At 41.3% G+C, this 12,441-nt stretch overlaps 1 protein-coding gene across 2 annotated transcripts; it reads left to right on the top strand.

Annotated features, from left to right (window-relative positions):
• Window positions 1–2,859: 2,859 nt before the first annotated feature.
• Window positions 2,860–12,072, top strand: TRPV1 (transient receptor potential cation channel subfamily V member 1). Of its 2 annotated transcripts, none has more exons than XM_009950409.2 (15): window positions 2,860–3,158; window positions 3,704–3,870; window positions 4,173–4,325; window positions 4,720–4,860; window positions 5,347–5,645; window positions 6,248–6,424; window positions 6,632–6,796; window positions 7,078–7,173; window positions 7,770–7,840; window positions 8,522–8,687; window positions 9,401–9,467; window positions 9,874–10,190; window positions 10,777–10,904; window positions 11,157–11,272; window positions 11,844–12,072. In XM_009950409.2, the coding sequence occupies exons 1-15, from the start codon at window positions 2,860–2,862 to the stop codon at window positions 12,008–12,010; spliced, it is 2,529 nt and encodes an 842-aa protein (XP_009948711.1). In that variant the 3' UTR covers window positions 12,011–12,072. The 2 variants fall into 2 exon arrangements, with proteins under 2 accessions (XP_009948711.1, XP_086331472.1); XM_086475346.1 differs by having other exon boundaries at window positions 4,720–4,866.
• Window positions 12,073–12,441: the final 369 nt, after the last annotated feature.

The raw sequence follows: 12,441 nt of genomic DNA, 5'->3' as shown, positions 1-12,441 counted from the left end.
GAGCTAGAGGTTTGGAGGTTGCTTCTAGCTTAACATCTACAGCCTATCAGCTCAGCCTGCTGGAAAAGCTGGAAGTTTTTGGCAGAAAGATCTTATGCAAATTACATATTTAACAATATATGACATAGTTCTTCATTTTTAGATGTGTTAGATCCATCCTGGATTAGATAAGAGCTGACTGTTACATATATCTGTTATTTAAATAAGGCCTAGTAGGAACATGGAATGATAGAAAGGCCTTAGGACTTTCTGTCATCGGTTTTCTGTCAACTCTGTTCGGAATCAGCTTATCTTTAAAATACTTGGTGGGGCTTTACAGCAGCCACCCAAGAAAGATGTCCAGAAAGATGACTGTTCTCTGAGAAGAGCTGTGGCGTATTTCACAAAGTTTTGTAAATTGGAATGAAACTGTGACCCACAGAAACAATTGTTGTCTGGTGGTTTGGGTGTTTGTGCAAGCTTGAGTGTATTATGAAGAGGAAATCTGGAGAAGAGCATCCATTACTAAATGCAATTAAAGGGGAGGGGAAAACAACAGCAACTTACTGCAATTCTTGTAAAGAGCTTTGCTAAACTCCTGGGAATAGAAGCCACTGATGCTTCTGGGACCAGAATTGTTCTTAATGATCTTATTGCTCTATTCTCTGTTCTTCTAGTGAACTTCCCTTGATTCTAAAATTCTTCAGACACATAGAACACTTTTGCAGCCAAAGGAAGTGGAGAAGCAAACTCTGAGGGCTTTTCAGTCCAGGCACCTTGAAGGAGGACTAGCCGGCACCAAATTCCTGTAGATCAGAGGGTGTTTACTGAGACTGGTCTATCTTGCGGAAGACAGGAGTTTTTGCAATATTCGTAAGTTCTGCATGTGTATTTGAATGGCATGGTTGTTAGTTATTTGTAAACTCTGTGATGCGGTTAAACATTCTATCAAAAACATTTCCTAATCTTGGTTATTGTATCAAACTTTAAGGTACATAGAATTCAAAGAATTCAAGTAGGTTATGCATTTTTTAGGATAGGTAATTGTTGTTTGGTTTTGTTTTGGTTTTGGTTTGTTTTAAAGAATCCTTCCACAGAATTGTGAAGGTTATTTCCCTGGCAAATTCATGAGGAAATGTGGCTTTGTCTTCATTTCCAAAGATATTACCAACAGGGTTTAGAAATGAAAGCACATATGATAACTAAACTAGGTTTGAGCAAATTGCCAGGGAGACAGGAATGAGTCTATTCTGTGGCTTTTAACATTGTATCTATTTTGTGGAAAATAAGTGATTTGATTTTCCATAGCCATCTTTGATGGTTTTGGCTCAATCCACATTCATTTAAATAAGACAAAAAATTAAAATTAAACATAGCTGTATTCCTAGTGTATTTTTTCAATTTTTTTATGGAACTATTTTTATAACTTTTTCACTGAAGTAATTGTTCTGTATTTTTAGTATCGTATTCCAAATGGAAATATTTTTCTATATCTAATTTCTCATTTATGGAACAATTAAATTAATAAGATACTATGTTATTCTTTCAGAGTGATTCTACAGACACAAAGCACTTGAAAGGTGAGCTCAGAAGACATAGCGAGTTAAACTGCAGTCATTAGTATTTTGTCTGTGCTATGCTGTTTTGCTTCCAGTAACCCTAAATGTGCAAGCTTGCAAATTGATGTTTTCTTTAAATCTTTATTGAATAAAATTAACAGAAAATGCAAATGCCTGACAGAAGGTTCTTTCCTATCCTACTTGCATAGGAAAATGCAAGTAGTGTGACCTGTAATGTAAATATTAACTGGTCCCACAGAATGGAAAATCGGGCTTTAATGTACAACGTAGGTTTGCAGACAACCCCTCAGAATATTTTTGCGAAGAGAAGCAACCTTGAAGTGTGTTTGATGTTGTTTTCACACTGAATGTAGAGAGAAGATTACTGTAATTTGGTTTATAATTGAAGGCTTTTTAAAGATTTTGTAACATTCCTGTGTTCAAAGCCGTAAGATTTCCAAGCAGTCTAGGATTTCAGAGTATGTTTCTAACTCTGATCAACTCTCTCTGAAAGCCAGCTATGCAGCAGTTCAAATGTGATGCATTGCTGTCACCACTGCTGGAGTTCCAGAATATTTTCCATTCAGACCAACGTTTGTCTGATTAAACCAGTTTGATAAAAAAAAAAAAAAAAAGCCTGTTCTACTTTTCAGTGTAGTCTATTTGTTAACTAGTGTCAAATTCTTTGTGGTTGTAAATCAGACAAGATCAGATGTGTGGTCTTACAGTCACCCCTTTCTGTTTCCATGTTGCATGTTTGAGGTGACACTCATCTCCCAAGAATCACATGCCCCAATTTTCATCTAGCGCTGCTGTAGCTCTGGTAAAGCCATTAAGTGATAATTTTCCTATATACAGGAAGACCTCTGTGCTTAGTGTCACCGAGATATGGCACAAGCAGGTGTTTTTTCACATGCCTGATATAAACCTGAGAGTATATTGTGACAAAAAACAGAAAGTAGAGAAGAAAAGCGGAGATTGTTCAGGCTTTAACAACAACTGAAGGAGGATGAGGCACTAGTTTTAAGCAGAAGCTCTGCAGTGAGGTGGCTGGCAAGCTCTGGGCACTCTGGCTTGCTTCCTCCATTCTGAAATGGGTAAGGGCAGTGGGGACAGTAACAAACACCATGGAGACAATGACCTACTAAACTGTTCCAACTCTGAGCATCGTGAATATGTATCCCTCTGTCTCACTTCTGCGATGAGAGCAACCCATTCCCTGCTGTTTCTGGAGAGTAGTCCTAGGCTAAAGAGGACCCACGGCCCCGTAAAGTGCTGACTTGAGGGGTTTATGTCATTCCTCACAGACCGCCTGTTCATCATGTCTTCCATTCTTGGGAAGATGAAGAAATTTGGCAGTTCCGACCTGGAGGAATCTGAAGCGACAGATGAACACACGGATGGGGAGGACTCCGTGCTGGACACGCCTGAAAACCTCCAGTGGCAGCACTCCAAGGTGCAGCCACCCAAAAGCAACATCTTTGCCAGACGTGGGCGGTTTGTGATGGGGGATAGTGACAAAGACATGGCTCCCATGGACTCTTTTTACCAGATGGATCACCTGATGGCACCTTCTGTTATCAAATTTCATGCCAATTTGGAGAGGGGGAAACTTCACAAGTAAGTTTGCCGTGTAAGATTTGGTTGTAATTAACAGTTTGACAGCTGCAGAGTGTGTTTCTTAGAGCAGCATTTATTCTCTCCTCATGAGTGTGCCCATTTGTTCAGTTTCACTATTTTCTATGACAAAATAAGGAGTGTTGCGTCTGAAAGTGACAGTAGCTGTTGTCTCTTGGCATCTCTGAAAATTCAGTCCATGGATATTTTGTCCAAAATTAGTGGTAGGCCTTAACTCACTTGCTTGAGACTGTTCAGTGAATCGACATCACTTAGAATGACAGTATGGGATGGCCTAGCTCTTAGGCCCACAGTGAGACTGCCATACCTCAATGCCTCTTTTAAGTCTTGTTCTTAACTTTTCAACAGCAGATACATAGTTTTATCAGGACAGTTGCTTGCAGATCTTGTTGATCTTGTAGACTTTGCAGATCCATCTATACTAATCTGTAGTGCTTCACACAAGCAAATGAAAAATAGTATTCTGGTAGTTTATAAAAAATCTGCTAAATATCTGACTGTAAGTAACTGAAATTTACCCTTGTTAGGCTCCTATCTACAGATTCCATCACAGGCTGCTCAGAAAAAGCTTTCAAATTTTATGACCGCAGAAGGATCTTTGATGCTGTAGCCCAAGGCAACACAAGGGACCTGGATGATCTGCTACTCTACCTTAATAGAACCTTGAAGCATCTCACAGATGATGAGTTCAAAGGTACCCTTTAGTGTTACATACCTTAAGTTGCCCTCTTCTTCCAGTAGTGCTTCTGAGATAAAACAAAAAAAAAAGTGATCGTGTTAAGTGTCAGCAGGAGGTCCTCTAATAGCCAGTACTGGGCAACCCATTGATTGTAAGTTTACAGGAGAATTCAGGACAGTTGAAATTTTCCGTGAAACTCTGAATGAGTTTTCTTGCCTTTTGAAAAGAACCTCATTAATTCCTGTATGCCTGGGAGTAGATGGTAGATTTGTAATCACTTCTATATAGCTGCAACTTTTTGTGGTTTTGTGTTATAGAGCCAGAAACTGGGAAAACATGCTTACTGAAAGCCATGCTGAATCTTCACGATGGGAAAAATGATACCATTCCTTTACTGCTGGATATTGCAAGGAAAACCGGAACTCTGAAAGAGTTTGTTAATGCAGAGTATACTGACAACTACTACAAGGGTAAGAGAAACAGCTGGTACAGTGAATACTGTTGGTGATAAGAGTGCAGATGGGGTTTGTCTGGGATCTGAAACAGTCTTATGCATGAGGCCTTAGTCTGGGGATGCAGCACTGCAAAGTTCCAGCGTGTGATTAACCATCAGTGCATTTGTGCTAGGGCAGTGTTTTGTTAGGTGCAATATTCTGCAATTTTTAGTATACAGTGATTTAATAGCAAGTTCAGGGGACTTGCATTTGCTGTCTGTGCCATCTTTTTTTGTTCAATTCTAGAGCTTTTTAGTCTGCAAAGCTCTCAGTTCCACCATCTTACATGACGCTGAATGAATTGTGGTGCCTGAAAGCTCTCAGTTCGTATTAAATGTTGAAGATTTCTATCTAACGAGTGTCTCTGTAGGCCAGACTGCACTTCACATCGCCATCGAGAGAAGGAACATGTACCTGGTGAAGCTCTTGGTCCAGAATGGAGCAGATGTTCACGCAAGAGCCTGTGGGGAGTTCTTCAGGAAAATCAAAGGGAAACCAGGCTTTTATTTTGGTAGGGGTGAGCACCGTATGGGCTTTATTGATTGAGTTATCCTAGCATTATTCCAAGTGCAAGCTGTTAAATAATCCTGTTTATGTGGGGCTGGAGGCTCAGAAGTACCAGATGGGCTGTTCCACCACTTAGTCCAAATATTTTTTCCCAAAGGCTGAGCTTATAAAGGAACACAGTTGGTAGTTGATGGTGTTCAGTGTGAGCTTGGTGTCTGCATCCCTTTGTTTTCTGGGCACTGTACCCTTTGAAAGGTGGTAACCACGTGCAAGCTCTCCTTTCAGTGCTTTTTTAAGCAGCCATGTTTCTGTGATGCAGTTAAAGCAAAGAAAATGTGATTCTAACGGCTATCACAAGAATTGATGCTATATCAGACAAAGAAATGCACTTCTTCTCATGGTGAAAGATGAAAAGAACATGATCCTTTTTCTGTTTATGCATGTGTAGTAATGGGCTTTCTGACCACTGATTCCCATTGCTTGCCTGCAGGGGAGCTGCCTTTGTCCCTGGCTGCCTGTACCAACCAGCTCTGCATTGTGAAATTCCTCCTTGAGAACCCCTATCAGGCAGCCAGCATCGCCGCTGAGGACTCCATGGGCAATATGGTCCTGCACACACTGGTGGAGATTGCAGATAATACTAAGGATAATACCAAGTTTGTTACCAAGATGTACAATAACATATTGATCCTTGGTGCCAAAATTAATCCAATCCTGAAGCTAGAAGAACTCACCAACAAGAAAGGGCTGACTCCGTTAACTCTGGCAGCCAAAACAGGCAAGATAGGGGTAGGTGAGCAAATGTGTTCCAACTGTCCCATTACTGTACCAAGGTATACAAAGTACATGCAAAACATTTATGCAGGACAGATTTTATCACTGCTTATTGTTGGGGCCTTTTAGTTAAGAGGAACAGATGCAAAACTGCCCAGTCCTTAAAGGCTGTGAAGTGTGTGTGTCTGCGCCCAACTGGTGTTATTCGTACACCACTGGTATGCGAGGCAGCCCAAGCGGGTACGGCAAGTGGCTCTCTGCTATCATCTGCACTATTCGAGGCCTTGTACTTCTGACTGGCTGATAAACTCATCTTCTGGCACTCCCCATTCAAAATGACAGTGTGCTCAGATATGTGTAACATACAACTCTGCTTTTCTCTTGCAGTTTTGAAACAGATAGTGGCAAATTGTAAGCGGTATTTGTATTCCTCTTCTCCCAGCATCCCAGAAAATTAATTGGGTTTACTTCAGACTTTGATCTCTGCAGTGCCCCAGTGGTTTGACTTCAGCACAGTTAAACTAGGGGGAAATTGGCCATCCTGTCTTGTGGAGATACTGAGGAACTAGAAGTCCATTAGCACTGAAATGTTGGTTGTATTGTTCTTTTGCAATTAGATTTTCGCTTACATCCTCAGACGAGAGATCAAAGACCCTGAGTGCAGACACTTGTCTAGGAAGTTCACTGAATGGGCTTATGGACCTGTCCACTCATCTCTCTATGACCTGTCCTGTATAGACACATGCGAGAAAAATTCAGTGCTTGAGATTATTGCCTACAGTAGTGAAACGCCAGTGAGTATGCGCCTGCTTGGCATTTTATTCACAGGCTGGGGCCCTGTTGGGGGAGAGCTCCATGTTCCATACAGTGCATCTTTTGCCTCATTTCTATAAAACAGTGATAGCCCCTCCTGAGTTTAAGGGTGCTAGAGGGAATGTTTCTGAAGAAAGCCCAGTACATACCGCTCCCATCAAGATTGTCCTCTTTCTCCTTCTGCTCAGAACCGTCATGAGATGCTGCTGGTGGAACCCCTTAACAGGCTGCTGCAAGACAAGTGGGACCGGTTTGTCAAACATTTATTTTACTTCAACTTCTTTGTCTATACCATGCATATCATCATCCTCACCGCAGCTGCTTACTACAGGCCTGTAGAGAAGGAGGAAAAGGTATGTTACTCCTGTCATATATTAGGGGAACAACCAAGTGCATGATATCCCAGATCTGCCTCCCGTTTGAATGTGTGCTCCTAACATCAGAATTTTCCTCTTTCCTGAAGGCAGGAGGGAGATTTTGGCCCTTCTTGCTTCCCAGTCTTGCCCCCTTGCTGCAACATATTCAGAAACTTAACCTGTTCCCCCAGAAACGTAGTTGCTTTCAGCTGCTGTCAACACCAAGTCTTTCCTATTTCCAGTTCTCATGAACATATGTATCTTTCTGTCTTATACAGCCTCCCTTCACATTTGGTCACAGCACTGGGGAATATTTTCGAGTGACTGGAGAGATCCTGAGTGTACTGGGAGGTCTCTATTTTTTTTTCAGAGGGGTAAGATATTTGAAACTTTTCCTTTTTGCTGTTTGGATAAGTGTAGGAGAGAATCAAACATGCCTTTCCTTTGATGAGGATTGGCTGCTAAGAAAATCGATGTTTTAGTCAAGAGCTACAAATCTTTCCTTGGCCTGATGAGTTCTCAGGCTACTAATGAGCTAAGATACAGTTTTATCTATTGTATAAAAAAAAAGATGATCCTTAGAAGTCAACGAGCACCTCAGCAATTAGCCTGGCCAAAGCTTAAGAATGGGGTATTGCGAATAGCCAGGCCTCTATTAAAGATTACCTGTCTGAGCTTAAAGTCCCCTTGCTTCCTCTTGGCGGCCAATGAGAGTGTACAGTGAACCACAGGTCCTCAAACCAGTGACTGAATAGGTTGTGTCTTCAAAAGAGACACCAGACGTAAGAGAAATAGGGTGTTACTGGAAGAGTCCTCCCTAGATCTTGTGCCTCTGTTGTTTTTGAGCTATTCTTGTGAGATGCTTTGTAGGTACCAGCTCCCTGGTACTGGTATCGGTGCTTAGCTGATGAATTCACATGGGATAATCTATCCTTCGATGCAAACCTGGTCTTCATCCCATTTTTTTCAGATACAATATTTCGTGCAGAGGCGCCCGTCATTCAAGACACTGATAGTTGACAGCTACAGTGAGGTTCTTTTGTAAGCTCCAATATCTTTGATTGCATTTAGCACGGAACAGATGAGTGTGTGAGTTCTGTAGCTTTGGCTGAAGCCACTTGTAATAGGTGGATGCTTTGCTATAACTTCCTGGGTCCTTACAAAATACTTGCCAGTAGATATCATAGCACTTGAACAAGTGGGTTGGGGTCAGTAACCTCCTTTATAGGTGAAACAAATTAAGTGTCTGGAAGTTCAGTGACTGCATCATGCAGCAGAGTTAGGAATAGATCTCCAAGTTGGACTTGCAATCGAGTGTATGCTTTGGATGCACAGAAACCCTCCCATTCCTAAAGAGATCTTTGTCTGTCAATGATTTGGGCCTTTTCTCTTCCTAGCTGGAGTGCAGCTAAACAGGGCAATTTCATGGGTCTGTGGAAAGAGAGGTAGTGCTGAAGAAATTAGTCTTTTCAAGGACTTTTCTTCCCTCCAGTGACAAGGAAGAGCAGGGATGAGACTACAGAAGTTTGTATGTGGGGAAACTGAGGAGTTTACAAGAGGAACTGTAGGATTTGAGAAGGGAAAGAATGAAGGGAAGAGAGGAAGTGTCTGCCAAGGCTCCTTTGTGTTTTGGAGAATCCCTCATTCTGCTGTATACCTCCTCTGTTCCCACCACTTGTGGCCAGCTCAGCACTCTGCATTCAGACCATGCTTGTCTTTCAGCTTTGTTCACTCCTTGCTCCTCCTGAGCTCTGTGGTGCTGTACTTCTGTGGGCAGGAACTGTACGTGGCTTCCATGGTCTTCTCCTTGGCGCTGGGCTGGGCTAACATGCTGTACTACACCCGTGGCTTCCAGCAGATGGGCATTTACTCTGTCATGATTGCCAAGGTCAGTCCAGTGAGTGGGTGATGCTCAGATCAGGACGCTGCTGACAGCAGCCCCATTTCCAGGAGACAAGTCACCGTATCTACCTCCATGATGCCACTGGGAAATCTCCTGTCAGTCTGCTATACTTGGCCGTTATTTTCTGAGTGAAGTGATTAAGTCATGTAGAAAAACCTCCTGCTTCTCATCCATACATTTTATAGCAGTCTTGATGATGTTATTATTACCTGCCATGCTTCAAAGTAACTACAGTTGGATAGGCAGAGATGAAAGTAGACTGAGAACAGTGCAGACTGGTCTCTGTGAAATGGCACAGCTTTCTACCAGCTGGAAATTTCTTTAGGCGTAGTTTAAATGGTACCAAACAGAGCAATTAGCTAAAAGGCAGTAGCTGGCTAATAAACCTCTATATATCATGTAGACAGCCCAAGAGGGGAAGGAAGATGCAACTGTCTTAATGTGGTTTATACTTGCAAAGATGAAGCTATTTGGCAGGCATATGTCTTGCATATGTGTGTAAACTGTTGCATTAATAACAGAGAAAAATGTTTTCTCTATTGAAGTTTATTATCTCAGCAGTTTAAACAACAGTTTAATGCATGAACAGCCAGTTCACAGCAAATGCCTTCTTGAGCTGAAGCAGTATTTTCTACCAGTTTTTGTTGCAGTTTATCTTAGTTTTAGCAATATAAAAATATTCTGTTTCCATGTTACAGATGATCCTTAGAGATTTATGTCGCTTCATGTTTGTCTATCTAGTATTCCTCTTGGGATTTTCTACAGGTAATATCAAACTTGGAGTTACTTTTTGTTATCTTAAGGAGTCTCAGGAAATATTATTTTTCAAGTGGCTTGGACTTTTTGTTTCCAACTAAAAAGTAACAAATTAACCTAATTAAAAATTATTAAGAATAACAATTATGTATAGTACTTTCATACAGCTTTTCACCCCTGGGTCTCAAGCTGCCTTGCAAAGCTGAACAGTCATCCTGTTCCATGTAGATAAAACTGAGACAACACCTTCTGAGAGGGTGTCAGTTATGGAGAATATTTTATAGAGCAATTTCACTGGGGGCAATGCACCATGAAGATAACATCTTACCTTTACGCTCATTTTCATTGCTTGCAATGGAATTATGATCTCAAATTGTATCTTCATCCTGCATATGTGATTCCTCTTTTGCAACAGCTGTGGTGACTTTAATTGAAGATGACAATGAAGGGCAAGACACAAATAGCTCTGAATATGCCCGATGCTGCCATACGAAACGAGGCCGCACGTCCTACAATAGTCTGTATTATACCTGCTTGGAGCTTTTCAAGTTCACTATTGGGATGGGGGACCTGGAGTTCACAGAGAACTACAGGTTCAAGTCTGTGTTTGTCATCCTTTTGGTTCTCTATGTCATCCTTACGTACATCCTCCTGCTCAACATGCTTATTGCACTGATGGGGGAAACTGTGAGCAAAATTGCACAGGAGAGCAAGAGCATCTGGAAACTCCAGGTACATTGTTTCTGTGAGGCTGCTATCCAAGAAAGAGGGTGTGGGGAATTGTAAGAAATCTCAGAGACAATCTTTAGGAACTGACGTGTTTCTAAATAACAGGTCACTGCTTCTTTCTGATTCCCCTGAACAGTTCCTAAAAGGTATATTGGTTCCTTTTCCATGCATGTTTGATGTTTCGCCTGAGCAGATGTTCCCAGTGTTCCACAGTTGTCCAGAATTTAAGAAAATAAATACTTTTGTAATTAGACAAAAATATTTGGGCTTTTGATGATGGAAAATCCTGATCAGACTACAAAAACAGGGATTATGCAAGGGGAAAACCAATCTTTACCAGAATCTCAAAGGCACATCAGTTTTTGTTTGAGGTGAGAAAGGGAATGTCATAGTTGTAATCACAGGGCAGTAATTCAGCATTTTTAATGACATATTAACAGAGAGTGATGTTTCAGAGATGGTTATGATGCATACTCTAAGATGGTGACAATGATAAAAGCTCAAGTTTTTTAAAATAAAGGCAGAATTCAGCATTTGTGTGACTTTGAAACAGCAGCCTCTCAGTGGTCTCCTTTCTTTTACCTGGTAGAGAGCCATCACAATCCTGGATATCGAAAACAGCTACTTGAACTGTATGAGGCGCTCGTTCCGGTCTGGGAAGCAAGTCTTGGTAGGGGTCACACCTGACGGCCAGGATGATTACAGATGGTGCTTTAGGTAACCTGTTTATATGTCAAATGAACAATCTTTTATAGACAAACAACATTAAGGTATCTGGTAACAGGAAGCAGAACTTTCTCCCTGGAGCACTCTGAAAAGTAGTGCACTAGCACTACCTACAGTAGTCAGTTTAATCTGTTTTCTGGGTCAGATCTGAGGCTTGAGAGGTGGTAATTTGTGATACAGACACATCCTGGAGTTGTCTGGTGAGCCTTACAACAGATATTGGTCTCATTGTTCTCTCCCCAGGGTTGAAGAAGTGAACTGGTCCACGTGGAATACTAATCTGGGCATAATCAACGAAGACCCTGGGTACTCTGGGGACCTCAAACGAAATCCCAGTTACTCTATTAAGCCTGGCAGAGGTGAGGGTTTCAGGGACCTAAATCCTATCATGGGCCACACACTGATGATAGAAGCAACATCGATTAATTGTTAGCGGGCAGTCAGTTTTATGCACTTAATGATCATGGCAGTAGCAATGTTAATGGCATTTTCAGTCAGCACAAAATGTAAAGGATTAAGTGGGCTTATTACTTGCAGAGCAGTTTTACTCTCTGGGATAGAAGCTCCATAGATCCATCATTCTGACTGTAGATTTTACAAGGCAGATAATACGTGTAAATCCTGAGGAGATGCAACAGTGTATGATGGCAGCCAGCAGATAGTCAAGAAGCTACTTTGGAGGCCCCCAACCCTCCCCTATAGTTTGGGAGCTCAGCATCCAGCACAGAGGTATTTAACTCTACGATCAGTCTCTGCTGTACTTGCTAGCTGAAATATGGAAAACTCATGGAACAGTATGGGGAAGAAAACCACAAAGGCCTTTCTTCCTGCTTCTTTCTTCTTCTTTCATCAGCTTCCTATTTAAACCACTTGTGTATTTTCTTCCCTTTCTGTGGAGGGGAAAAAATTAACCATTCCTTGCCCTTTTAGTTTCAGGGAAAAACTGGAAAACGTTGGTTCCGCTTTTAAGAGATGGAAGCCGGAGAGAAGAGACTCAAAAACTACCAGAAGAAGTCAAATTAAAACCTATTTTGGAACCTTATTATGAGCCAGAAGATTCTGAGATGTTGAAGGAGTCACTTCCAAAGTCAGTCTAATCTTATTTTATTTTTAAGAAGGTTAATTCTAGTTGCCTATGTTGGTCCTCACAAGCAGGGCAATTAGAACCCTTCATTCATAAGAACAGGGACGTTTGGAAAAAGGTCAGAGGACTCAGGAAATTACTGTGTGCAAGGATTCGTTAAGTATGCTAAATAAACTACTTGTTGTTTAAGCTCATGTGTTCATGGTTATTTTTAATATAAATCGGCAAGAAACTGTCTATACTACTTGGTTTATATTTACTTGGCTAAGTATTTGCACCTAGGCTGTCTCATGAAGCCTTAGAAACAGTTCCCATAGCTGGCGTTTTGTTTTATAAATAAGCACATTGAGAATTTCCCCCACTTCAGAGCTGTCTGTAAGGTAGCTATCCCTTTTTTAGTGCAGGTTATTTTCCAGTCTTCATCCATTTCTTCTGCTCTTCGAA

This window comes from Leptosomus discolor, chromosome 18 (genome assembly GCF_034619465.1).
Source record: "Leptosomus discolor isolate bLepDis1 chromosome 18, bLepDis1.hap2, whole genome shotgun sequence".
NCBI lineage: Eukaryota > Metazoa > Chordata > Aves > Leptosomiformes > Leptosomidae > Leptosomus > Leptosomus discolor.
Note: the sequence above shows the minus strand (reverse complement) of the source record. Positions and strands in the feature narration are given on the sequence as shown.

What these genes read in the sequence shown, in the direction of transcription:
- TRPV1 (XM_086475346.1), top strand. Translation starts at nt 2,860, where the DNA reads ATGTCTTCCATTCTTGGGAAGATGAAGAAATTTGGCAGTTCCGACCTG. An exon ending in CCTACAGTAGTGAAACGCCA is followed by an intron (nt 6,425 to 6,631) that starts GTGAGTATGCGC and finishes CCTTCTGCTCAG; the next exon opens with AACCGTCATGAGATGCTGCT. An exon ending in AGCTACAGTGAGGTTCTTTT is followed by an intron (nt 7,841 to 8,521) that starts GTAAGCTCCAAT and finishes CTTGTCTTTCAG; the next exon opens with CTTTGTTCACTCCTTGCTCC.